Raw genomic sequence first — 26,001 nt, 5'->3', positions numbered from 1 at the left:
TCCTCTCTAGCTTCTCTGTCTGCGTCGTCCAGGGCTTGCGGCGGTGGGGGGGGGGGCTCCTTCCTCCAGTCTCCACACCTCTTCCCTAGCCCTTTATCTCTCCCTTTGCCTCTGTCTGCTCTAGGTTGGGAATTCTTGTCCCTCTCTATTTTTTATCCCTTTTCCAAGAAACAGGCCTCTGACATCAATCACTATCTGAGGCCAAAGGATTCACCTCCCACTTCCTCACACCTACACAGAAAGTTCTTCAGGAGGGACTAAGTGGAAGCAGGGATTGAAAAAAAAAAAAAAGATCTGTGATCCGACATCTTGACCATTAAAATAAATCCTGGGTATTCTCTGCCAGAAATTTCTCTTGGCCTTTAAGAGCCCCTGGTAGCTCCCTCTTAGACACTGATGGCAAGACTAGTGGGTTGGTATTGCTTGGCCATCAAGGGTTTCTAAGCATTTTTCAGATAAAAAGCTTTGTGCCTAATCCTCATGACATTCCTATCATATTCCAAGCTTGTCACACTGTTAGGTAGATGTGGGAAAGGAACTCAAGGCATTGCCAGAGGGCAAGAAGTAAGACCAAAACATTTTGAAAAGCATTTTGCTACTGCTACTACTATTATTATGATCACAGTCCTGGGACTTGAACCCAGGGCCTCTTGCATGCCAGGCAAGCACTCTACCAGAGAGCTATACCCGCAGCCCCACATTTTGTTATTTTTTTGTCAGCAAGCAGGAAAGGCCGAAAACTGAGATTTTTTTCCCTCCCTCCTTCTTCTCCTGCAAAAGGGGCATATTAATTAATTTATTAATGCTAAATTAATTAGTTAGATTAATAGTAAAATATGAAAAAATACAAATATTGCAGTCTCAACAATGTCTTTGGAGTAAGGAAGGTTGAAATGAATGTTCAAATAGTGGAAGGCAGTGACATGCCTCCTCTCCAATTTGTTTTGCTGAAATTCCTGTCCTTACTCCTCAAAGTCTGGCTTTGACTCTCCTCCCCAGGTCTCCTGAGAGTTTATTCCCATTGGAGATGCTTATCCTCTTCCCCTAGTTGCTTAGTGGCAAAGTACACAGTTTTAGACCCTTAATACTTCCTTCTTTCTGCAGCTCCAGGCGCCTGCCATCCCCCTCTAAACCAGGGACCATTTCCAGAGGAATGTCAGACTGCAGCTCAGACCCAGGGGATTTGGGCCAGAGGATAATTGAAGTCCCTTTCTTTGAAATGCCTGTTGGGATGGGTGTCAGTTCCTTTGTGCCCTGGGCCTAGAGCTGCTGCCTTTAACCTTGGGGTGGGGTTTCTTCCCTTCCCTACCCTAAGCTGCCTTTAAATCCCAAAATTGGAGAGCAGAAGTCATCACCATTCTGGCTCCCTTCTGGGTGGCCCCGAACAGATTACTGAGATTCCCCAGAGCTTCAGTTTCTCCACCATAAAATAATGGGAATAATTCCCTACCAGGAAAAAAAAATCAGGAAGAGTTTTGACAATAGTCCTATGAGCTGATGATGGTTATGCAATTTCTTGCACCTGCAGTGGTCTCTGCTTAGCACTGAATAAAGACACAATCTGGGGACTCTTGAAAAGAAAGCTAAGAGAAACCCTTGAAAAAACGAGTCCTGACTCAGTTGGTGACAATAGCTGTGGGATAAGAAAATGTTCTGAAGCAGACGCGCATTTTTTATCCTGCCATCTGCACTCTGGGCCTGCTGCCAGGGTTATTTGACACAATGCATCAGTATGCTTTCATTGAAAAGCACTTTGTAAGCAGCTTTCTGGTCTACTCTTGCTTTTAAATTTTGATTTGGGATAACCCAAGTTCAAATCCACGCCATGTTGTTGAAGTTCAGTGACTTCTGGAGTAGATTTGTTTTCAAATTAATTACCCCGTAGGTAGGCCCACCAGCTTGCTCTCCTATTGCACATGGTCTGCACCTTCCTCCACACTTACAGGTCTTCTGGGGAGTGTCTAGGAGATGCTTTGGTGGAAGACTGTGGCTTTGCTTACAGATGTGATGGTTCATGGGAGGCTCCTCATGACTATGGAGTTAGTGACCAAATACCAACACAGGAAAAGAGACCATTTAATTCATTCTAGGTTCTCTTCTGACTTGTGCCCCAGATTGTGGAAAAGCTGGGAATATTTTAGGGTTTTTTATTTATTTGATTGAGACTTTGACCAAGACTGAAATTTTGAACTGGGCCTGATGGTGTATACCTGTAGTCCCAGCACTTGGGAGGTTGAGGTGAGAGGACTGCTTGAGCCCAGAAGTTCAAGATCAGCCTGGGCAACACCACAAGATTCCAAAAAAAAAAAAAAGTGCCTAGCATGCATGAGGCTTCAGGTTCAATCCCCAGCACTAAAAGTGAGAAAGAAAAAAAAGATGGAGTTCTTTTGGGAATGTAGGTCAGTAGTAGAGTGCCTGCCCAGCATGCACAAGGGTCCTAGGTTTGCTAAACAGGAAAGAAAGAAAGAAGGGGGGGGGGAGGGAGGGAAGAAAGAGAAAGAAAAAGAGAAGAAAGGAGGGAGGGTGGGTTTTTTCTGATTGTAAAAATGACAAATTTAGTGTAATGCATTTCATAGAATATGAAATTGATAAACAGTGAAAGTGTCCCAAGTGCTATTCTTTTTTGGGAGGCAATGTACTGGGGATTGAACTCAGGGGCACTGAACCACTGAGCCACATCCTCAGCCCTATTTTGTATTTTATTTAGAGACAGGGTCTCACTGAGTTGCTTAGTGCCTCACCTTTGCTGAGTCTGGTTTTGAACTTGGGATCCTCCTGTCTCAGTCTTCCAAGCTGCTGGGATTACAGGTGTGCACCACCTCACCTGGCCCAAATGCTATTTTTTTTTTAAATTTTATTTATTTATTCATTTTAGTTATTGATGGACCTTGATTTTTTTATTTATATGTGGTGCTGAGAATCGAACCCAGTACCTCACACATTCGAGGCAAGTGCTTTACCACTGAGCCACAACCCCAGCCCCCAAATGTTATTCTTGTAAGCAAATAGAAATGTCTTGTGTTGCCTCTCTAGTGTTCCATATAATGCTTTCTTTGTTTTTTTTTTCTTTCTTTTCTTTGTTTTTTTTTTTTTTTCTCTTTTCTTTCAATCTGAGCAACTGAGGATCCTGGAAAGGTTTTTGAAAATTATCTGCCTCTCCCTATTTGCCCTTCTGTGTACTTGGCCCATAGATACCCTCCCCACCTTTTTTATTGATTTATGGTATTGGGGTTCTAACCCAGGAGCACTTTACCACTGAGCCACATCCCCAGCCCTTTTTAAATTTTATGTATTTATTTGTTTGTTTGTTTTTTTGGTCGTGGTAGTGCTGGGGATTGAACCCAGGGCCTTGTACATGCTAGGCAAGCACTCCACTGACCGAGCTATATCCCCAGCCCCACCCCCCTTTTAAAATTTTTTTGTAGTTTATTTATTTATTTTTATGTGGTACTAAGGTTCGAACCCAGGGCCTCGCATGTGCATGGCAAGCACTCTGGCCCCGAGCTACCGCCCCAGCCCCCCCAGCCCCTTTTTAATTTTGAGGCAGGGTCTTGCTAAGTTGCTTCAGATGGGCTCAAATTTGCGAATCCCCTATTTCAACCTCCCGAGTCCCTGGGATTACAGGCATGCACCTTGGCACCTGGTCCTCACCACCCTCTTAACCTCCTCCGGCAGGGATTCTTCTTATTTTCTCTTTCTTCTTCTCCGCTCAGGCTGTGTATAAGATGGCAGATGTAGCCTGCAAATGCCATGGCGTCTCAGGGTCCTGCAGCCTCAAGACCTGCTGGCTCCAGCTGGCTGAGTTCCGCAAGGTGGGGGACCAGCTGAAGGAGAAGTACGACAGCGCGGCTGCCATGCGCATCACCCGAAAGGGCAAGCTGGAGCTGGTCAACAGCCGCTTCAACCAGCCCACCCCAGAGGACCTTGTCTACGTAGACCCCAGCCCTGACTACTGCCTCCGCAATGAGACCACGGGCTCCCTGGGCACCCAGGGCCGCCTCTGCAACAAGACCTCGGAGGGCATGGACGGCTGTGAGCTCATGTGCTGTGGCCGTGGCTATGACCAGTTCAAGAGCGTCCAGGTGGAGCGCTGCCACTGCAAGTTCCACTGGTGCTGCTTTGTCAAGTGCAAAAAATGCACGGAGATTGTCGACCAGTATGTCTGTAAATAACCCGGGAGGGTCCTGCTCTCCCGACCCTCTCCTCCACTCTGCCTCACAAAAGTCTATATTATATAAATCTATATAAATATATTTTATATTTGTATAAATAAATGGATGGATGATAAATAATTAAAAGAAGAAAATGGAGAGGAAAAGCTTATTTAAGAGACGCTAGCAATCTTTGAGGAGTGGGCTTTGCTGGTTCTCTGCTCCCAGTGGGAGAGAGAACTGGCTTCTTTCCCTCCCTCTGGTGAGGACTCTCAGGATGTAGGTTCACGGAAATATTTACTGTCTATCCATCATGGCCTTGAGGAAACAGGCAATGGTTAGATGGAGGAGATGATCCTGTCTGGAAATCTGGAGCCTCTTGGGTATATAAGTGCCCCGTTACCCCAGCCACAAGGCCAAAAGGCCCTGTGGAAGGTGACAGGACCTCAGCATAAATCCTGATGGCTGCAGGGTCTTGCCCAGAATATAAATTGGTTCTGTAAGGGGCCCAGTGCTTTCTTACTTTCCTATCAGTATGCACACATAAGAATCCACATTTGCAAGACTGACTTCCTCTCTACGGAAGAGAGGTCTGATGTCACTTGGACCTTAGTGACCACAAAGGAATCTGCACCTCTTGAGAGCCCTTGGGGCCTGTCTTTCCAGCAAGAATCATTCTTCCTCCACAGTTCACTAGCTCCTGCTATGAATTTCTGTCCCAGGAGGAAAGGGGGTCATGTGACCTGCCATGTCTGGAGAGACATTAACTGAGTCTTTATGCCTGGGCTACGGAAACCCAGGTGCAACATGGGACCCAGCAAACCTTGCACAGTCCTCCCTCACAGGGAGAGAAAACTTGTACTGCTGCTGCTGTCATCCATCAAGGGAGGCCTCATGGACAACAGGACATGTGGGCAGGTCAGGCCCGGATGGCCTGGCACGCTGACTTCATCTCTGCCCAGATGTACAGTTTCCCTCTGACATTAAATATCCTTCACCGAGGTTTCTCTCCCTCTCCTTATTTGGACACACAATTATCTTTCATGAGTTTCCTTTTATATTTTATTTTATTTTGGGTGCTAGGATGGAACCCCAGCCCCTTGTGCATGCTAGGCAAGTGTGCTACCACTGAGCCATACTCCCAGCCAAAGATAGGTCATTCCTTAAGAGATTAATGTTACCCTTATTTCTCTGATTATTGCTTTTCTCACTATTTTGTGCAAATCTCTTCCAATGGTATGGTTCAATGTCATTTTTTCTTTCTTTCTCTCTCTCTCTCTCTTTTATCTTTCTTTTTTTTTTTTCTTTTTTCTTTTTCTGTGGTGTTGGGGATCTACCACAGGGCCATATGCATGCTAGGCAAGGGCTGTACCAATGAGCAGCACCCCCCATCTTCTTTGAGTTTTGATTTGAGTTTTAAAACCCTGCTGCATTGTGAAAGAGGGTAAGGAAATTGAGACTTTTTAGAATTCTAGTCTGGCGATTGTAGAGAGGGAGAGTATTGTGAGAATTAAATAAGGTACTACATTAAAGGACTCTCCCCCAGGGCTAGCACAAAGGTAAACAATCAATGGTAGCCATTACTGTTACTGTTATGAACAAAAGAATTCTAAGATGTTAGCATATGCCTTCCTGTATACCTACCTTTTTCTCTCCTTGCATTTTGCAACCTCCTGAGTTAATGCTGGTGTGTTTGCAGATTTTTGGTTAAGCCCTGGCAGCCAGGAGGCTCTATTTAGCCTTCTTTTTGTTGCTATCTTCAGCTTGGGACCCCAGTATCTAGGACCTGGAAAGAGAGAAAGAAAGACAGAGCTTAGGGATGAAGCAACAGAGATACTATTATTCTAAAAACAAAGGGATGTGGCTCAATGGTAGAGTGCTTGCTTAGTATGCATTAAGCCCTGGGTTCTATCCTCAGCACCACTAAAATTAAATAAATAAGAGAGCAAGGAGTTATTGAGAAGGACAGGCTGCCCTGAAGTAACCAGCCTGCAGGTGAGCTAGAAACTATATAAATATCCATTTCCTTCCAGAAAAGTTTATTTCTGGGGAAATAATGGAATTAAGGAATTAAGTTGGGTTTTAATGAGCAAATGATATTGCAAAACTATAACGATTTTCCTTAAGATATACATGGCCACACAGGCCACTTGTGTCTGTGGTAGCTGAAGAGGGACCAAATGACTGGCCAACAAAGGGTTATTTTACCTGGAACTCACACTGTTATTCAGATTCCTTTGGTCCACCTTTTCATGGTGACCATCCATAAAAGAAAGTGATTGAAGTCAGCTGGTCTACAAAAGATCCAAATTATGCCCGAGCTTCATTAATAGCCTTTTAATCATCTTAACCATATTTAAACATAAGTAACCAGTCACTTATCAACCACAATAATAAGGCTCTTGAAACACTTTTGTGTGTGTGTGTGTGTGTGCGTGCGCGTTCGTGCTGGGGATTGAACCCAGGACTTTGTAACATGATGAGCACATGCTCTACCACGGAATTACAAACCCCCAGTCACATGTTATTCTTTCCTATATCACTGTTCTAGAGTTCTGGGGAGTTCCTTATATCAAGTGCTCAAAGTACTTAGGAGTTGAAATCCAAGTCATCCTTACAAATACTGGAAAATTAGTTGGCAGTGACTTGTCTACAGTCCTTGAAAGTCATTTCCATGTTCACAGAAATTCATTTTTAAATTTATTTTTATTTTTATTTTTTTCTGGTACTGGGGATTGAACCCAGGGGCACTTTACCACTGAACCACACACATATCCCCAGATTTTTTAAATTTTTATTTTTGAAACAGTCTTAGTAAGTTACTGAGGCTGGTCTTAAATTTGCAATCCTCCTGCTTTGGCCTTCTGAGTCACTAGGATTCCAGGCATGGGCCACCATGCCTGACTGAAAAGTCCCATATAAAATATGGAGGTATTTCTACACAGTCATGACAAGTGGGTGGAGTAAGTTGGTGTTCTCTTTTTGACATGGGAGGAAGTCATATATGCAAATACCAGACTGCTGCATCCTCTGACCTATGAATTTATTGTCACATGCTGGTGGAATGGCATCTGTCTGTGGAGTGACCAGTAAGGCAGCAGAAATGTGGCTGACCAAGTTGGAAAAAAATGAGTTCTGCCCAGAACCATAGGTGGTTAGAGCAGGAAGGGGACATGGAAATTTGAGCTCTAGCCTCAGGGATTCTGAATAAGGACCTCTATATCTTGCACAGGGGCCAAACTTTACCATGTTTATAAAAACACAGAATCCTAGGTATCCAGCACCAGAAATTTTAATCCAGTTGTTCTAGGGCAGAGCCTGTCACTGCTACACCTTTCCTAAGAACCCGAGGGGATCTTATGTTGGTGTCCAAAGACTATCACTGGATTTCCAGTCATTAAGAGCTAAGCCAGCGGGGCTGGGACTGTGGCTCAGCGGTAGAGCGCTTGTCTAGCACGTGCGAGGCCCTGGGTTTGATCCTCAGCACCACATAAACACAAATAAATAAAATAAAGGAATTGTGTCCAATTACAACTAAAATATAAATATTAAAAAAAAAAGAGCTAAGCCAGGTGTGGTGGCACACATCTGTAATCCCAGCAGCTCAGGAGGCTGAGGCAGAAGGATTGTGAGTTCAAAGCCAGCTTCAGTAACTTAGTGAGGCCCTAAGCAATTTAGTGAGACCCGGTTTCAAAATAAAAAAATAAAAAGGGCTGGGGATGTGGTTCAGTGGTTAAGAGCCCCTGGTTCAATCTCCTTGGTACCAATAAACAAATAAATAAATATGTGTAAATATATAAAATATATGTGTGTATGTGCATATATATATATATATATATACACACACATACATACATATATGTTATATATCTATGTGTGTGTGTGCATATATAAACATCAATATGGAGTTTAATTGAAAGATCATACCGCCCAGACAAGCAGTCCTAGCTATCTCAGGAACTTTTTTTGACAAGAGGGAATGGTACAAAGCAGAACTGGTTGCCCTGGGATGTACCACCTCCCCGCTCTGCCTGGAACTGGTCAGGGAAAGCGTATCCATCCAATTCCTATATTCATCTAGCTATTTGTTTTAACCTTGAATTCAAGATGAAATTATGAGAAAAGTATTCCTGACTGCTTCTATATAAAAAGACAGGATGGACAGGAAGTAGATGAGCAGGGAGGAAAGTAGACTCAGCCAAGGTTAAGGTTAGGATAAGCCTCCATTTACAAAACCATCCTGAGCAAAGCCTTGCAAGAACTTGGATTCCAAGGCCTACTTTGGAGAGCTCATTTAGTTTTCTTCCACCCTCCCTTCTTTGAGGTGCGAAACAAAAGTTGCTACTTGCATTGAACCCCCAAATTGGTTATTGCCTTTGAAATTCTGGCTGCTTCCTCTCTTTAATCATCAGCATCTTATTTAACTCTGTCATCTCCTGGAGTTTTAGGAGCTGGCGAGACATCCTGTGCTTGAGATTGCTCCTTGAGATAGACAGCTTACAGCTGCAGTAGCTTATCAGGAAAGAAGCCTGTTTCCTTGGGCAGAAAGCCACACCATCTCAAGAGGCTGGAAACAAATAGATGTTTCCATCTTAAAACAGGCTCCAATACATTGCCAGACACTGCTGATACTATGTGTGTTTTGGAGAATCTTAGAGTGTATGTATGTGCATGTGTGTGTTTGTGCATGCAAAGATGTGCTTGTATACTCATGCACACCCATATGCACAGGAATGATTTTTTTTTTTAAATTAATCTTGGTGGGGGGTGGAGAGACACTAGAGGCCTGGACTATGTAAAAAAAATTAAAAAGAACTCATCACTTCTGGCTGAGAAGCTGATGAGTATGATTGTCTTGATTGGCAACCTCTGTCCTCTGATTACCTGATGATGAAAAGCTTCATTTTTTTTTAATATTTATTTTTTAGGTGTAGTTGGACACAATGCCTTTATTTTATTTATTTATTTTTATGTGGTGCTGAAGATCAAACCCAGGGCCTCGCACGTGCTAGGCAAGCGCTCTACCGCTGAGCTACAACCCTAGCCCCCGAAAAGCTTCATTTCTATAGAAGGAACGTTGGGGAGCTGAGGAGGACACGCGAGCCATTGTTGCAAAGTGTTGTTAGTTCTTTATTATACAAGAATTTCTGCACCGTGGATATCCTAAAAGGAATAGTAAAGGATGCTCTGATTCTTGATTTGACCTAGAGAGTATGGGTAGTTTGCCCTATTCCCCTAAAGTAAGAAGGTTGGTCCTACCAGTGCACTTTCTAGATTGTTGGAGAGTTGAGCGTTTATCAGGTAGACTGCCTCCTGCTGCTTGCCTTTTGCTCTTCACTGAGTTCATTAGCGACTTCACCAGAGGCAGCATGGGAGGATAGAGCCAAATCAGCTCACTGAGGCTTCCCAATTAGTTTTGATAAATAACCCCATAGGAGGAGGGGTGGTTAAAAAAAAAATCTCCAAATTTCATGTGTCACCTATGTGTATTATCTACTACTTCCCAGATAATTGAAAATAGATTGATATCTGCTCACAGTCAAAGCAAGCAGGAAACTACAGAACTCATATCCCTGGGGGAAAATGGATTTGCTTAGTTATGGAAGGAAAGGTGGCTGTCAGCAGTGTCTGCAGGGACTTTCAGCAGAAGCAACAAGAAAAGATATCAAAGAAAAGACACTAAGAAAGGAAGCGCCTGTAATGCTAGATACTTGGGAGGCTGAGCCAGGAGGATCACAATTTTGAGGCCAGCTTCAGCAACTTAGTAAGACCCTGTCTCAAAATAAAAAATAAAAATGGCTGGGAGCCAGGGGCGGTGGCGCATAACTGTAATCCCAGCAGCTTGGGAAGCTGAGACAGGAGAATCAAGAGTTCAAAACCAGTCTCAGCAAAAATGAAGCGCTAAGCAATTCAGTGAGACCCTGTCTCCAAATAAAATACAAAATAGGGCTGGGGATGTGGCTCAGTGGTCAAGTGCCCTGAGTTCAATCCCTGGTACCAAAAAAAAAAAAAAAAAAAGTTGACTGGGGATGTAGCTTAGTGGTAGAGCACCACAGGGTTAAATAGCCAGTACCAAAAAAGAAAGGATGGACCCTTTTCACCAGACTTTTTTTTTTTTTTCTCTAGCACTGGGGATCAAACCCAGGGTTTTACATGGCCAGGCAAGCAATCTACCATGGAGTCACATCCCCAGTCTCTTTTAATATTAGTTTAAAGTCAAAAAGAATATATATTGTTCTAAGTGGCCCTGGCCTTATAGTACATGTTCTAAATTTTGGCACTTAGGTTGTTAGTTGTGTCCACCAGCTCTTTGGTTGGTGCCTGATTGGAAAGTTATGTCTTCCATATATTTACTTTATTTACAGGATCTTTTTAAAAGGAATTTTTAAAATTCCTTATGTTCCCTGTATCCTCTCCTAGAACCTAAAATAGTGTCTAGTACATAGAAAGCACCCCCAAAATACTTGCTGAATGAATAAAAGAATATTCTCACTGAATAGATGAGGAAATTGAAGTACAATGAGAATAACTATCCAGGCAACTGTGTAGTTTGTTCTCTCAAAGTTAAGAGTAATAAATCAATTTGAACCAGATCAGGAGGAGGTGGTCTAAGGGTTCCTGAGAGCCTCATAGACTCTGGAGTCTTCAGGGGCTGAACTGGACACCTCTAGATTTTCCTCCCTTCCTCTTCTCTCTTCTCTGAGGTCAAGTCTTTCTTCATCTCCATCTCCATCTTACTTTCTCTGTGGATCAGCTTCCTCTGTCCCCCATGGTGGGAAACATGGCAACCAACAGCCTCTGAGTTAACAGACTATATTCCCAGTTATAGCATGTGACTCTGAATCTCTCCTGATTCATATTCCAAATTTCCAGGGAGAGGTTGCTGGCCCAGAGATCTTTCCACCATCCCATAACTTTTTTAGCACTTTAAATCAAAGGAGCAGAGGAATTTAAGACTTTGTCAGGGAGGGCCAGCAGTGGGTAATGTAAGCCTGTTATCCCAGCAACTAAGGAGGCTGAGACAGGAGGATCGAAAGTTCAAGGCCAGCCTCAGCAATTCAGCAGGGCCCTAAGCAATTTAGTGACATCCAATCTCAAAATAAAATACAAAATGGGCTGGGTACGTTGCTCAGTGGTTAAACGCCCCTGGCTTCAATTCCTAACTCCTAAGTATTTACTATGGAATTTCTCATAATGTTTATTGAGGGGTCCTTTGTTTGTGAAAGTGCATAATTATAGGAGAAGTCCTGGGACTTTTTTAAAAAGAATTGGAAAGCTGGGCATGGTGGTGCAGGCATGTAATTCCAGAGGCTCAGGAGACCCAGGCAGGAGGATTGAAAGTTCAAAGCCAGCCTCAGCACCTTAGCCATGCCCTAAGCAATTTAGCGAGATCCTGTCTCAAAATGAAAAATAGAAAGGGCTAAGTATGTGGCCCAGTGGTTAAGCACCCCTGGGTTCAATATCCTTGGTACCAAAAAAGTAAGGTTTGAAAATCCAAGTCCACTAGTGTGAAGGCCCTGTTCCCTAGGAAACTTTGTGAATGGGATTAATTCTATAGATAGGTGAATACTGTGCCCTATTCAAAGGACCATTCTAATTAATGATTTAAAACATTTTCCCTTTGACAGCACAACTCTACAGTATCAACTGGTTTCTCGTACTTTTCTTACTATTTCAAGATCTAGTCCACCAAAAAGAAATATCTGCTAGGCATGGTTGCTCACACCCGTAATCCCAGTGACTCAGGGGGCTCAGGCAGGAGGATCACAAGTTCAAAGCCAGCCTCAGCAATTTAGCAAGTCCCTAAGCAACTTAGCAAGACCCTGAATCAAAACAAAAAATAAAAAGGGCTGGGAATGCGGGTTAGTGGTTAAGTTCCCCTGGGTTCAATCCCCAATGTGGACGGGGGTGGGGAACAGAGAAAAAAATATCTGAGATGGGTAAGCATTGCAAAGATTTTTCTGTGAATATTCCACAGCTCTTGAGGAGAAACAGAGCAAGCATTTGAAAACTCGCTTATGCCCTCTAGCTAGCTTTCTTTTGTTCTTTTTTATTTGAGAGTACAGTCCATCTAGCCCTTGAATCTTAGCTGGTGGACAAGAAAGATACATTTGTAAAGTAGGAAATAATTTCACTCATATTTGTTTGCTGTTATTTCTTTCCTCATTTTATTTTCTAACTTGAAAAATGGGGTTTTGTTGTTGTTGTTGTGTGTGTTTGTATGGGAGATTGAACCCAGGGGTGCTTAACCATTGAGCCATGGAGCCATTTTTTTTTTTTGAGACAGGGTCTCACTGAGTTGCTTAGGGTCTCATTAATTGCTGAGGCTGGCTTTGAACTCAAAATCCTCCTGCTTGAGCCTCCCCAGTCACTGGAATTATAGGCGTGCACCACTATGCCTAAGGAATCGAACTAACTGCTTATGTGACAAAGACTATGAACAAGAACATTCTCTGGACCCACCCAGCCTGGGTCCAAACGTGTGGGACTTTCCACTTGTGGGGGACTAGTCTAGTCTGCAGTTCTTTATTCAGCCACATGGGGTCACTGTCTCATCATTCCAGCCAGAAGTCTGGGTCGCACACCCTAGTGCAAAAATTGGTCAGTGGGTCCTTGTGAATTGATGGCAGAAAACAAAGTGGGGATCTCGGTTAAGTTGAGTTCTAGATTTTTCACTTGGATGGACTGGATAAGAATTAGGTTAACATTATTTTTACTTATTTTTTAAAGATTGAGTGTGGAGAGTAATGCAGTCAGAAGGGATCACTTCATCCTGTTTGGCTAACACCAAGATCACAATGGAACACAGCCCTGAGAAACATCTGTGTATTAAGCAAATGCTTAGTCATGGCTATGTTTATGCTCCTCTCTCACTTCCAAGCAGCTGGATATTTTTACTTGAAGGTTATCATTAAAAAAGTGCATAAATTATAGCTACCATTTATCTAGTACTTACTGTATGCTAACTGCTTTACATACATATATATGTAATTCTCTCAATACCTAGGCATTATTATCCACTTATTTCAGATGGGGAAACTGAGACTCAGAGAGATTAAGTAATGTCCTATGCCTCACACAGTACTTGATACTGGCTCTTCAGTGGATTTCTGGGTAATTAGAGAACATGGTAATACTTACCTGGCAGAGGAGATCTCATGATCACGAAGGTGGTATTTCCAGGGTGAGACCTATCCATTGTACTCTGGATGTGCTGACTCCTGTAATTTCCTCAAAAGTGGGAAACCTGACTACATAATTTGTGGTAGTGGGGTGTTATGTTGGTACTCCCCACCTCCTCACCACACACACACATACACACACAAAAAAAAATGTAGCCAGGCATGGTGGCACATGCCTGTAATACAGTGACTTGGGAAGCAAGAGGATCACAAATTCAAAGCCTGCCTCAGCAACTTAGCTAGACCCTAAGCAACTTCACAAGACCCTGCCTCAAGATAAAAGGATTGGGGATGTGGGGATGTAGGGATGTGGGGATGTGGGGATGTGGGTCAGTGGTTAAGCATCCCTGGGTTTAATCCCTGATTCCAAAAAAAAAAAAAAAAAGAGAGAGAGAGAGAGAGAGAGAGAAAGAATGTAGTTATCTGAAGTAAGCGATATTCATTTACAGCTAAGTCTCACGATATGATCAATAATCAGCCCTATCTTGCCACCAGGAATTTTTTCCCTTCTGTAGTATTAGAGATTGAAACCAGGGCCTTGTGGATGCTAGGCAAGTGTTCTTCCACTGAGCTATATCCCCAGCCCTTTATATTTTTGTCTTGAGAGGGTCTCTCTAAGTTGCCCAGGTCATCCTCAAACTTGTGATTCTCTTGACTCCCAAGTAGCTGGGATTACAGGTATCCACATGAACCACCTCACCTGGCACCACCAGGAATTTTGAATGGGAACAATGATAGAGGAATTTAACTTGATAAAGCATCTGGCTGAAGCAACTTGTGGACTACCAACTGAAAGTCAACAACAAAACATAGAGGGCTAATGACATAAGCAATAAAAAAAATTAAAAAAAAAATACTAAGATAGTATATTGAGATACATTTTGAAGCAAAGAGAAACTGGTGGGAGACTGAGTTTGGAAGGTTACATGCCTAAGACAATAGGCATTATTGAGGTGGATCTCCAGTACCACCAAACCAAACTCATAAAACAGAAAATAGTTAACTCCCTTTAGGCATGAAATCTAAATCTGCCTCACAGTGGGATCATTTTACAAGAGAGCCAAGGGTGTTCTCTGGGCAGCTTCCCCCAGAGTTACATAGAGGGAAGCCATCTTTCCATTGCCTTTCTAGGGTGTTCTAAGTCTGAGGTTTTGAAAAAGAATGACTTAGACCCCAAATTTGGAAGTGCAAAAAATGTGGGGGGAAAGAAAAAAAGAAGTGCCTGTTGGGGTGTGGCTAAGTGGTAGACTGCTGGCCTAGCTTGCATGGGGCCCTGGGCTCCATCTGCAGCCCCAAAATAAAGCAAGACAAAAAAGCAGAAGTGCTCAGTGCTCCAATGTGTCTGCTATTAAGCTGATAGAGCCACAAACTGAACTTCTGAACTCCCTTTTCTACTTTGCTCTTCTGGCCTCTTAGTCTCCATGCTGGGACTTAAGTCTCTATCACGATAAATACATAATTTTTATCACAAGAAAAGGGGACCAACTAAAATACCATCATACACATATTTTCAGCCACTGAAAGCCCTGTCCCCAAACTCAGTATGGCCGTGGCACATTGCGTGCTGGTGGGTCAGTGTCCAAGCAGGCACAGATGTCTCATGTTGGGTGCAATGAGGGCCAGAAGGGGACAGGAGGTGACAGGAGGTAAGAAGTGGAGGCAATTAGTTGTGCTTCCCAGTGAGCAAGCAAGGCTTATCTTGCTTCTCTTCCCAGATATGGCCACTGGAGCACAAGAGTAGGAAAAATAGTTCAGTGTCTGCCTAACTTAAGAGTTGTCAAATGGTGCTCAGTGCAGGGGTCAGGAAGGGATAAAGGTGTCAAAGGAGAGAGGTGGAAGGAAGGTGTCCTGGACTCCTTATCCCAGTTCTTCAAATGAGAGAAATGAGCCTAGGTCAAAGCGAGTTGCTCACATGTTATGGGAGAGGAAGCTTGAAATAAACTGAGCAGAGTGGATTGAGGAATTCATGGGCCCTAAGACCAGCCCTGAGCCCTAGTTGCTAAATGTTTGCCCTTGATCTGGCTGAATTAAAATCACGGGGCGGGGGTGGGGGGTGGCTGAGAGTATAACTCAGCAACAGATTGCTTGCCCAGCAGGTGCAAGGGTCTGAGGTGGATCTCCAGTACCACCAAACCAAACCAATGACAAACAAATCACAATGGAGATTTAAGAATTCAGACTTGGGGTTGGGGTTGTAGTTTAGTGGTGGAGTGCTTACCTTAGCATGTGCGAGTCACTGGGTTTGATTTTCAGCACCACATATAAATAAATAAAAATAAAGTTCTATCAACAACTAAAATATATAGGTAGATATATAAAAAGTTGATGTGTGTGTGTGTGTGTGTGTGTGTGTGGTGCTGGGGATTGAACCAAGGCCTTGTGCATGCAAGGCAAGCACTCTACCAATTGAACTATATCCCTATATCCCCAGCCCCCTAAAAGTTGAAAATTATTTTAAAAAAATAAGAATTCAGACTTATGGGGCTCAGTCATAGAAATTCTGACTCAGGGCATCTAGGAAAGGGTCTGGGAGCTTGCCTGGCATGTAGGAGGCCCTGGGTTAGATCCTCACACCATGCAAAAAAATAAACAGATAAGTAAAAATGCCTTGAGTGGTGCTGGGGATATAGCTTAATTGGTAGACTGCTTATCTTGCTTCCCCAGCACAAAAGAAAAAAAAAAAAAACATGCCTTGAGTGTTTATGATCAGAATCTAGGTTTGAAGATTGCTGGCAGGTTACTATACCCTAATTCACCAAGCCTCCTGAGATGTAGGGGCGCTGTTTTCGGAGAGAGTTGGGTTAACAGAGAAAGTGGGGCCAGGGCCTCAGGCTGTTAGAGGTCGGAGGATGGAGATCCAGAGTAAGTCAATAAGGTCAATACACTCATGGTTGGACCTAGGAAAGGAAATGGTAAACTGTTCCCGATTAGCATATTCTGACAGACCCAAATCAGGAAAGAGTGTTTCCAAATCCTCCTATATGACAAAATGTATAGAAGTAGCTTCCTTCACCCAGGTCAGCAGGGCCTGCATTAAATGATCAGATGAGGAGGAGGATTTGGGGGTTTGCCTCCCCAAGTCCTAAACTTGGCCTGCTTCTTTGATCTGCTCCTCCAGCTCTTCTGGAGAGATGCATATAGACCATGTAACAAAAAGCAGCATCTCGCTCAAATTCTAGAAAATCGCACAGCTCCTGGATCTGGACAGACTTGAAGGACAATATCTCAATGGAAGCCTTGAGTGTTGCTGGTTCCCTAGCAGGCCTGAACAGGGCAAAGCCAGCCACTGTACAGTTGCAGATGCTCTGCGGACTCTGCCCCAGGACCAGCTGGCAGAAGCCAACTGGGACTTTGTGTTCTCTTAAGGAAGTCCCCAGGGATCATGCTACCTCTAGCAATCCTGAACTTGGAAACTCAGCTTGGGCACTAAGTTAAGAACACACCAGAATAAAAAGCTTGTTACTCTCTTAAAGTCAACATGAGTTTTTGATGGGTACAGAGATTTAACTTTATAATCCCAGGTTAGGAGACTGGAATTCTAGCCCTGGCTCAGCTGTGGATTTGCCTGGGAGCATTGGTGGAAATTCCCAGGCTTCCATTTGCTCATTAGCTCCTGGCACTGAAGCCGGCTCAGCCCGCCCCCTCGGTTTGTGTGAAGCCTAGCTGCCACAGAAGATGAGAAAGAACTTTGGAAGATGCATATGATCCCATTCTTACATGAGGTTATGTCAGTTCTGCTGTGGACTGTTGTGAATTGACCTAGTAACCAATGACAAGTTCCTTGTTCTTTTTTTTTTTTTAAGCCCTTTAATACTTTTTTTCCTCCAACAAAGTAGTGAAAAACACTTTCTCTGCCAATCTTCTTTCTTTCCTCTTTCTTCTGGCTCTTCTCCTCCTCCTTTTTGAAACAAAAAGACCCAAGATAGACCTAAAGAATGGCTTTCTAATCAGAGAGTGGCTATTTGTTACCAAGCTGAGAGTTATGGATTTCATTCCCTAGAGAAGTTTAAGAAAATAAGAGGTATTGAATGTTTAGGATAATTTGATTGGGTCTAAAACCAGGGAGAAAACCAGATATTCTCTGGAGGCTCATTTCTGTTCCAGGACCCTGAGAGTCCTGCGTTCCTATGGGGAACTAACCAACCTCTCAAACATCAGCGAGGGTGCAGGATTTGGTGTTCACTTGGCTTCCCAACCAATTAGCTAAGTGATCCCAGGATGCAGGTGGGGGATCTTAGCAGGAAAACAGGGATAATAATGTCTCTGCCTGCAATAAGATAAAGAATGTGAAAGACTTTTGCACAATATAAGCCTTTTAAAAATTGAAATACCAGGCTTGGGGTGTAGCTCAGCCGTAGATTGCTTGCCTAGCATTCAGAGGCCCCAGGTTCCATTTCCAACACCACACACACACCCACAAAAAAAAAAAAAATTAAAAATTAAATTGCTAATCTAGATACATGGATCTTGTATCCTGGCAAGATCAAAGAAAATATGATTTGTTTTGTTTTGTTCTCTTTGTTTGTTTTCAGGGCTGGTGCTGAAAACCAGAATCTGTTGAATACAGGGCAAGTGCTCTACCACTGAGCTTTCTCCACCCCAGCTCAGAAAACATGAATTTTTTTAAAAAGTTCAAGTTCATGATGAAGCAAGAACAAAGGTTCATTCGGCAGTTAGTGTAGATAGATAAATCCAGTAGTAGGGAAGTTGGAAGCTGATTCAAAGAGGAATGGAATGTTAATACCTTCAGGACACATCCTCCCCCACCCCCACCCCCGATTGCTCAGGGCCAAAGACACCTGCTCCTGGGGTATTGGAATGTTAATACCTTCAGAACACTTCCCCCTCCCCAAACCCTCAACCAAATAGTCACCTGCCTCCAGGGAGATTGTCCCTCCCAGCAGGGAATTATTCATGAGCATTCACTGGGCCGCTTCCCCTGAATTGCCCCTTTCGCAAGGGATTAAGGGAAGGGACCGGAGGAATATAAAACCTGAAAACCGTAAAAAGGACGATATTCAGGCTGGGATTGTGGCTCAGCGGTAGAGTGCTCGCCTAGCACAGGCGGGATCCAGGTTCCATCCTCAGCACCACATAAAAATAAAGGCATTGTGTTTAAAAAAAAAAAAAAAAAAGGATGAGATTCACCCCCTCCCATAGGCACCTATCTCTGGAACCCCCCTTCTCTGTGGAGAAGTCTGTGTTACTATTCTTTAAATAAAACTTGTTTTCTAAACTTGCCTCGCATTTCCCGGGTGTTCAATCATGTAAGATCCTGAGAATCAAGTCTTGACTGAAGACGATCACAAATGCAAGGAGTCTAACCTTGAGCATCTGGATTTTTTTGGTCTTTTGTAGACCCAGAAATCCACCATTCTTCTTCCTGACTTCTACCTTATTCTTTCCTGGGAGGGACATAAACTAGAAAATGTGCATTCCATCTTTCTCAAATGTGGTTCTTTTTTCTCAAATGTGCCATTGTGTGTATGGGACGAAGACCTCAGGAAACTTCCAATGGGCAAAGAAGCAGAAAGTCTGTCCCAGGGCCTGGATGTGGAGCCAGATTCTTCAAGGGGTTCTGGGACGACTCCAGGGTTCCATCACCCCACCCCCAGCTCTTTCCATCCACTGGCCTCTACCCCAGGCTGTGGTGACAAGGGTTGGGGAACACCCCTCCTTTCTAATCACAGGATGGGGTTTACACAGGGTGGGGCTTCTGTTACAATTTGTACAGCCTTTGATTTTAGCCACACAAGTTCTTTGGGGCTGTCCTGAATAACAAAGATCACACATAGCCTTGTTTATCTGGGAAAATGTCTTTCAGTTGAAAACAATTGACATACAAATTCTTTGAGAACAATAGCTATTCATGAGTTGGGGACATTCTGTCCCAGAGACTTCTGGCTGGGCGCTCACAAATTTCAGGAAAGAGAAATGAGTGGTGTGTCAACCCTCCAAAGCTCGTCTGTGCTCAGATACCCAGGTCCCAGTGTTTGCCAGAAATTCATGAGCACACTGAGGTGACTGGTCCTAACCTGCTTGGAAGAGCACACCTGAGCATGTGACTGTCATGCATTCTGCCGGCGTGCCACCTCACCTTTACTCTGAGCTGAAGAACATTGGGTAACTGTGTACTCAACAAGGTCACAGTAATACAGCTTCAGGTACCATCTAGGCCAAAGAATGTTGAGGAAAAAAATTCACTTCCCTGTAGAATACTTACCATTTCTCCTGCTAATTGTTTAACAATTCAGGGGTAGGGATTTGGTTGGTAAATTAGGATAATGAGGTTCTCTCATGCTCCAACTTGTAGAGTTGAAGTAGAGGCAATTTAAATTTAGGAGGCCTGAACTTATATCATCAGCAGGGGATAATTTTTAATATTTTTGATACAAAATGATGAACAGAATCTCACAAGGCAAGAAAAGGCCCTGAAACTTAAGCTTCATGCTCTTCATGGAGAATGTAACTCTGGTTCTAAAAGAGAAGATTCTGCAGGCACAGTAGTGCACACCTGTAATCCCAGTAACTTTGGAGGCTGAGACAGGAGGATCACAAGTTGGAGGTCAGCCTCAGTGACATAGCAAGACCTCATTTCAAAATAAAAAATTAAAAAGACTGGAGATGTAGCTCAATGGTAAAACACTACTGGGTTCAGTCCCAAGTACTGCAAAAAAAAAAAAAAAAAAAAAAAGGGTGTGAGTGTCAATAGGACAGCCAAGGAGTTCCTAGAGAGGTCACCTTGACTCAGGACCAGTGGAATTCTTGGCTTACATGAAGGAAAAGAATTGTAGCATGTGCCAGAGACAACAAAGTTTTATTTAGGAAAGCAGAGACCCATTCAAGTGAGAATGTGGGCTATCTCTAGAGTGAAATGATTTTAGGGTAAATCAAGGATGAATGCTGGCCAACTCAAGAGGGAGAGACAGAAACCGCTTGGTGTGGGGTGTTAATATTTATAGAACAGTTGCTAGCGGCTGGACTAGAGGTGGAGCCGGTGAGGCGTTACACAATTATGTGTCAGTTTTCCCTGTCCTTAAGTTACTTTTTGCAGGGAAGGGCACATGCTGGGTTGCTTGGGAGTTGCAACAGTCCATGGGCCTTTCTCTTGAAACTTAAAAAAGTCTATCTTTTCTGTATCCCCAAATTCCTATCTCAAGTCTATTCCATGAAAAGGCAACTCTATATAAAGTTTTAAATTACTTCCCTGAAAATACTCCTACTACTTCTTGTCTTAACTGAATTCTGAATTTTCCCTGACAATGTCATTTGGTTTAGTTTGTTTGTTTAAGAGACAGGGACTTGCTCTATTGTCCTGGCTGCCCTAACTCCAGGAGCTGGGGCTACAGGCACCTCCAAGCCCTGCATAGTCATTTGGCATAACTGTTTGGGTTAAGAGCTCTTCCTCTACAGCACCCCCAGGCTGGGGGTTCTCTGGGTCTCTACACACCACTGTCACAGGCTGTGTTCAGCCATCCCTCCAGGCAGATGACTTTTCCCTGTTTGGGTCCTAATCTCCATCTACCCACCATGGGGGCCCTCTGCAAGCAGAGGGACAGAGGTGCAGGGCCCATGGAGGAAGCCACTATCTTCCTTCCTCTTAGCCCATCTCCTGACAGCAAGCAGTTGTCAGACTGGCCACACCCTGGGAACTGTCATACTACCCCATCATTGATTTTATTATTTTTTAAATAATTATTTTATTTGTTCTTTTTAGATATAAATGAGAGTAGAGTGTATTTAGACATACTATACATACATGGTGTATAATTTTCGTTCTTGTGGTTGTACATGATGTGGAGTTACACTGGTCGTGTATTCATATATGAAATAGGAAAGTTACCTTGGAATCAGTCTGCTCTCTTTCCTATTCATTTTCCTTTGTCTGATCAGGTGAATAGAAATTCTTCCCTCCCTGCCCCCTGCTTGTGTGTTAGCATCTGCATATCAGAGACAACATTTGGCTTTTGGTTTTTTGACACTGAAAAACCAGCCTCTCTACCTCAGAGCAAAGCCTGTCCAAGGAAAGGACATCACTTTTGTCCTTGGAAAGACCCACAGAGCACTCCTAGGCACATTCCCACCCTGCTACGTTGTTTATCTACAAATAAAGGAGAGATCTGCTGAACCAGGTGTCCCTGACTCAGTCAGGCTAGGTGGGGATCAATAGCAACCCCCTAGCAGCCACCAATCAGCATGAGACAGGAAAATACCTGGGATGCCAGATGACCCTCCCAGTAGTTTATGGTGTTTGATAACGTGTTGGGAAACCATGTAGTTCAGCAGGAACACCCCTCTTGGCTTAAACCAATCAGTTCAAATGAATCCCCCTCTGGTAGTAACCAATCACCCCTAACCAACTTGTTCCCACCAGTGAATATGCTAATCATGTTTTAGAGTTGTTATTTGATTTTCCCGCGGTGTGTGATGATTTGCTAAGAGATGCTATGATGTATGTGGGGGTTCCTGCCCTCTCCAAAGAGTGTATAAAACTGCTGCAAACCCTGGGCTCGGGGCCTCTCAGCATCACCAGTTGCTGTGTGTGTGCGCGCGCGCGGAGGACCGAGCTAGCTCGCAATAAACACCTCTTTGCTGTTTACATCGATCTCAGTCTCTGGTGGTCTTTTGGGGGTCCCGAATTTGAGCATAACAGCATCCTATCATTTATTATGGGAAAACCACCATGCTCATTCATATCCCCTCTCTAAACTCAACCATAACTCTCCCCCACCGCCATTCCATTCCTGGTCCCCAAACCTGGCTGCGGCCTCCTCAGGACACTTCTCATCTGACCTCCTGTGACTTCAGGTCCTTCTCTCCCCTGCCTGGAGCCTCTCATTCCAAGCATTTCAAACCACCTCCCCAGTACATGCAAATCCTGCTTTGCCCTTCCAAAAGAAAAGCACCCCTCAGCAGCATGTGGGTTCCCAGGGTGAAACTGAAAGAACTGAGCCACTCAGGAAGTGCTTTTTTCTTTCTTCCTCACAGGGGCAAAGCCTTCTCAGAGCTCTTAAGCAATCTGATTCCTGCTACCCACAGGGCAGTGATAACATCTTACATGGCAGCACACCTCTTTTGGAGCATTTGTAATGCTTAAACACACATTATCTCACCTGATTTCCTCCTCTCTTGATCCACCACTGGCTGCTTTCACTCTGTACCTTTCCACCCATGTAGAACTGGCTGAAGAAAATCCCATACCTGGGCCAATTAGCACAGCACAAATTCAGATTCCTGACCTGGGCAGTTCTCCACCTGCTCATGACTGTCTTCCTCTCCTTTCTTTAACTGCTTCTGGCCTTTGTGACACACCTGATGTCTTGCCAACGGACCTCACTCCATTCTGGCTTAAAAATCCTGAATTTTTAGCTGGGTGCAGTGGCACATGCCCATAATCCCAGCAGCTCGCGAGGCTGAGACAGGAGGAGTTCAAAGCCAGCCTCAGCAAAAGCAAGGCACTAAGCAACTCAGTGAGACCCTGTCTCTAAATAAAATACAAAATAGGGCTGGGGATGTGGTTCAGTGGTCGAGTGCCCCTGAGTTCAATCCCTGGTACCCCCTGCAAAAAAAAGAAAATCCTGAATTTGTTGCTTTTCTCCCTTCTTCCTCCAAATTTGTCCTTTCCTTCCTGAGACCTTCCCTGTGGGAAAGAGAGCATTGCAGAAGCCTCTAGTATGGAAATCAATTGTTTCTCTCCAGTGAGAAGCCCTCACTCCACACCATAGGGCTGTCTGCACGTGTCTTTAGCCTCTTGAATTATGAGCTTTTTAGGGATGGAATTATGTCTTCCTTATCCTTTTGGGGCCCAGGACCAATTCTAGCAGCCAGCAGTTAGTAGTTGCCTGATTGCTCCATATCTCCTGCTGCATCTGCTGATGAATGTAAAGAGCCAAAAGTGTCCTTGGAAGCAAAGCACAGAAGAGGTGGCCATGTGAAAGGAATGCAGTCAGTTCTCAGAATGATCATCTTTAGAGCAGGGCCGCCACCAGCCTGGTCTCTTGTCTGGGAAATGGGTCCAGGCGTCAGGAGACCCAGGGAAAAAAACTGAAGAGGCAAACAATTGGTAGGCAAAGTGGCCTTTAATATCCCTCCCAGGGGGCTGGCTCAGTGGTAGAGTGCTAGCCTAGCATGCAGGAGGCACTGGGTTCGATCCTCAGCACCACGTAAACGTAAAATAAAGATGTTGTATCCACTTAAAACTTAAGAATAAATTTAAAATAAAATATCCCTCCCAGGGGATGTGGCTCAAGCGGTAGCGCGCTCGCCTGGCATGCGTGCGGCCCGGGTTCGATCCTCAGCACCACATACAAACAAAGATGTTGTGTCTGCTGAAAACTAAAAAATAAATATTAAAAAAAAATGTTAAATGTAGACTGTTCATAATCACCTACCTAATACCTACTCCACCCTGAAAATATCCCTCCCAGCTCTTGAGAGACTCTTTTCCTGCTAGCTGGGCACTAACTGGCTCTGTGATCTTAGGCAAGTCCCCAACTCTTTGTTAAGTGCAAATCATGATATCTCCCCTCTCCCCATCCCTTGAGGATAAGGGAGCCAGTGCATTTTCATCAATTTGCTAGAAGTAAGAAATAGGGTATTTTTTTTTTTTTGCACAGTACTGGGGATTGAACCCAGGGCTTCACACATGCCAATCAAACACTACACCCCGAGTCGAGTCACATCCCCAATCCCACACCAGAGGACTTAACAGCCCTCTCCTCCAGTGGGAGACAGAATAGTGCTTTCCCCAAGGGCAGTTTGATGCTGGAAGATTGAGAAGGAAGCACAGAGCTATTTAGTGACCAAGTCAACCCATGGTGCCTACTATATTGTCTGCTTGCTGAAGGTAGCACTTGTACCTGGCAGATGTTTTACTGCTGGAATGTCAACGTCTGGCAGAGCGCTGACACGTTCTAGGAGTTCAGTAAGCCTTTGTGGGAGGAGGAAGATGGTGGGGAGAGGGAAGGCAAAGGGAAGGAGAAAGAGGGAAGGAGGAAAGAGAGAAGAAAGGAAGGTACATAGAGCTAGATTGTTTCTAGGGAGGATGCAGCTGTGTTAAGGGCCAGCAGAAGGTGAAGAATATCTGAGGAATGAGGGATGAGCCACTTGGTCCCCAACAACAAATAATAATCTTGTTTTTGTTTAGTTTTTTCTCAGTCTTATTTTTAATTCCAGATGTTTAAATTGAAAGGAAAGTGACCACAACACTCGGAGCAACCAAAAGATCTTTATTGCAGCAGTGCAACAAAGAGAAAAGAAAGAAGGAAAGAAGGAGAGAGAGAGAGAGAGAGAAAAGAGAAGAGGAGAGATGAAGAGGGAGAGAGCAAGAGCAAGAGACAGACAGAGAGCGTGCTCAAGAAAGATAAAGAGCAAGAGAGAGAGAGTAAGAGAGAAGGGGGCCTGGCAGGAGGGAGTTTTTATAGCCCAAATCTAATGGGGCCTCTGGGTCTGCAAGCTGCCTTGTTGACCCAAGGGGGGGGGGGTTAAGTGTTCAGCCTTGAGCGGGGTTGAATGTTCAGACTTGAGGCAAACAGGTGATAAAGGACCAGATAGAGGGGGGTTTGAGTGTGTGGGCCATCCTGCAGCTAATATTTGTTCAGCCTGCCCTGCAGACAACACAGTTCAGCCTGCTTTGCACCCAATATAAATGATGTTATTTTATTCAGAGCTTTGTATTTGGGTAGAAGAGATGAGGAAAGAACACAGAGAGTGGTTGGGTGGGCCACTCCATACCCCTGCCCTTATGAAGTAGGGAAGAATAATGAGCTAAATGTGTGTGGCAAATGTCTAAAGCACACACAAAAGCAAATTAAATAAATATGACTTGTGCTGGGTGTGCACGCTTGTAATCTCAGTGGCTCAGGAGGCTGAGACAGGAGGATCGCAAGTTCAAAGCCAGCCTCAGCAGAAATTGAGGCGCTAAACAACCTGTCTCTAAATAAAATACAAAAAATAGGGCTGGGGATGTGGCTCAGTTTCTCTGAGTTCAATCCCTGGTACTGCTCCCTCCCACCGCCAAAAAATATGACTTGCACCTGTACATATGCATGTGTTGCTACATCTTTCTCTGTGTATTGAAAACCATCATGGGACTGGGGATGTAGTTCAGTGGTAGAGCACTTGTCTGGCATGCATGAGGTCCTGGGTTCTATCCTCAGCAATTAAAAAAAAAAAAAAAGAAAGAAAGAAAGAAGGAAAGGGAGGGAGGGAGGGAGGGAAGGAGAGGAGTTTGTGGTGCCACAGAAAAGAAGAAACAACGCTGTGGCAGCAGCGGGGTTTTGAGGTGTTCGGTGAGCCTACCAGCCCAGAACTTTTCTGGACTTCTTTCCCAAAGAAATCACGACCAATATGTGAAATAAGAGCCCAAGCCCAGCATATTGTACCCTGTACCATATCTCAGCTGCTTGCTGCTACCCTGGTTGATGAAGTGTTCAAAATTGGGAATGTGGAAATTTCAAATCACTATTGTGGGAATAATCAGACATGCAGAGAAGGCTCCAACCAATACTGTTTACAAAATAGATGACATGACAGCTGCACCCATGGATGTTTGTTGAGAGCCACAGCCGAAGGGGCCCCAGCAAACTTCCAGCTGCCAGCAAACTTCCAGCTGCCGGCTGATGATTGGCTCACAGCGGCCCCAGCAACATCTAGCTGATTGGCTCCTC

General features: G+C 44.1%; 1 protein-coding gene, 1 long non-coding RNA gene and 1 other non-coding gene across 5 annotated transcripts in view; 2 read left to right on the top strand and 1 right to left on the bottom strand.

Annotated features, from left to right (window-relative positions):
- Positions 1-5,152, top strand: part of Wnt5b (Wnt family member 5B) — a 114,045-nt gene extending 108,893 nt beyond the window's left edge. For all 3 annotated transcript variants that reach the window (XM_048787715.1, XM_015500775.2, XM_048787714.1), the window contains exon 5: positions 3,714-5,152. In XM_048787715.1, coding sequence (XP_048643672.1) covers positions 3,714-4,172 — 459 coding nt within the window. In that variant the 3' untranslated portion in view covers positions 4,173-5,152. The remainder of the gene's footprint in view (positions 1-3,713) is intronic.
- LOC107155014 overlaps positions 1-26,001 on the bottom strand; it is a 77,424-nt gene that overhangs the window by 24,517 nt on the left and 26,906 nt on the right. The window contains exon 2 of the long non-coding RNA XR_001505136.2: positions 5,796-5,937. This is a non-coding gene — a long non-coding RNA (uncharacterized LOC107155014). The remainder of the gene's footprint in view (positions 1-5,795; positions 5,938-26,001) is intronic.
- Positions 13,285-13,446, top strand: LOC125611911. Its single transcript, XR_007342157.1, has one exon. It is a non-coding gene; the product is annotated as a U1 spliceosomal RNA (small nuclear RNA).

The sequence above is a fragment of the Marmota marmota genome, unplaced genomic scaffold, assembly GCF_001458135.2.
Source record: "Marmota marmota marmota unplaced genomic scaffold, marMar, whole genome shotgun sequence".
In the NCBI taxonomy this organism is placed as follows: domain Eukaryota; kingdom Metazoa; phylum Chordata; class Mammalia; order Rodentia; family Sciuridae; genus Marmota; species Marmota marmota.
This window is presented reverse-complemented; position numbering and strand designations above follow the sequence as displayed.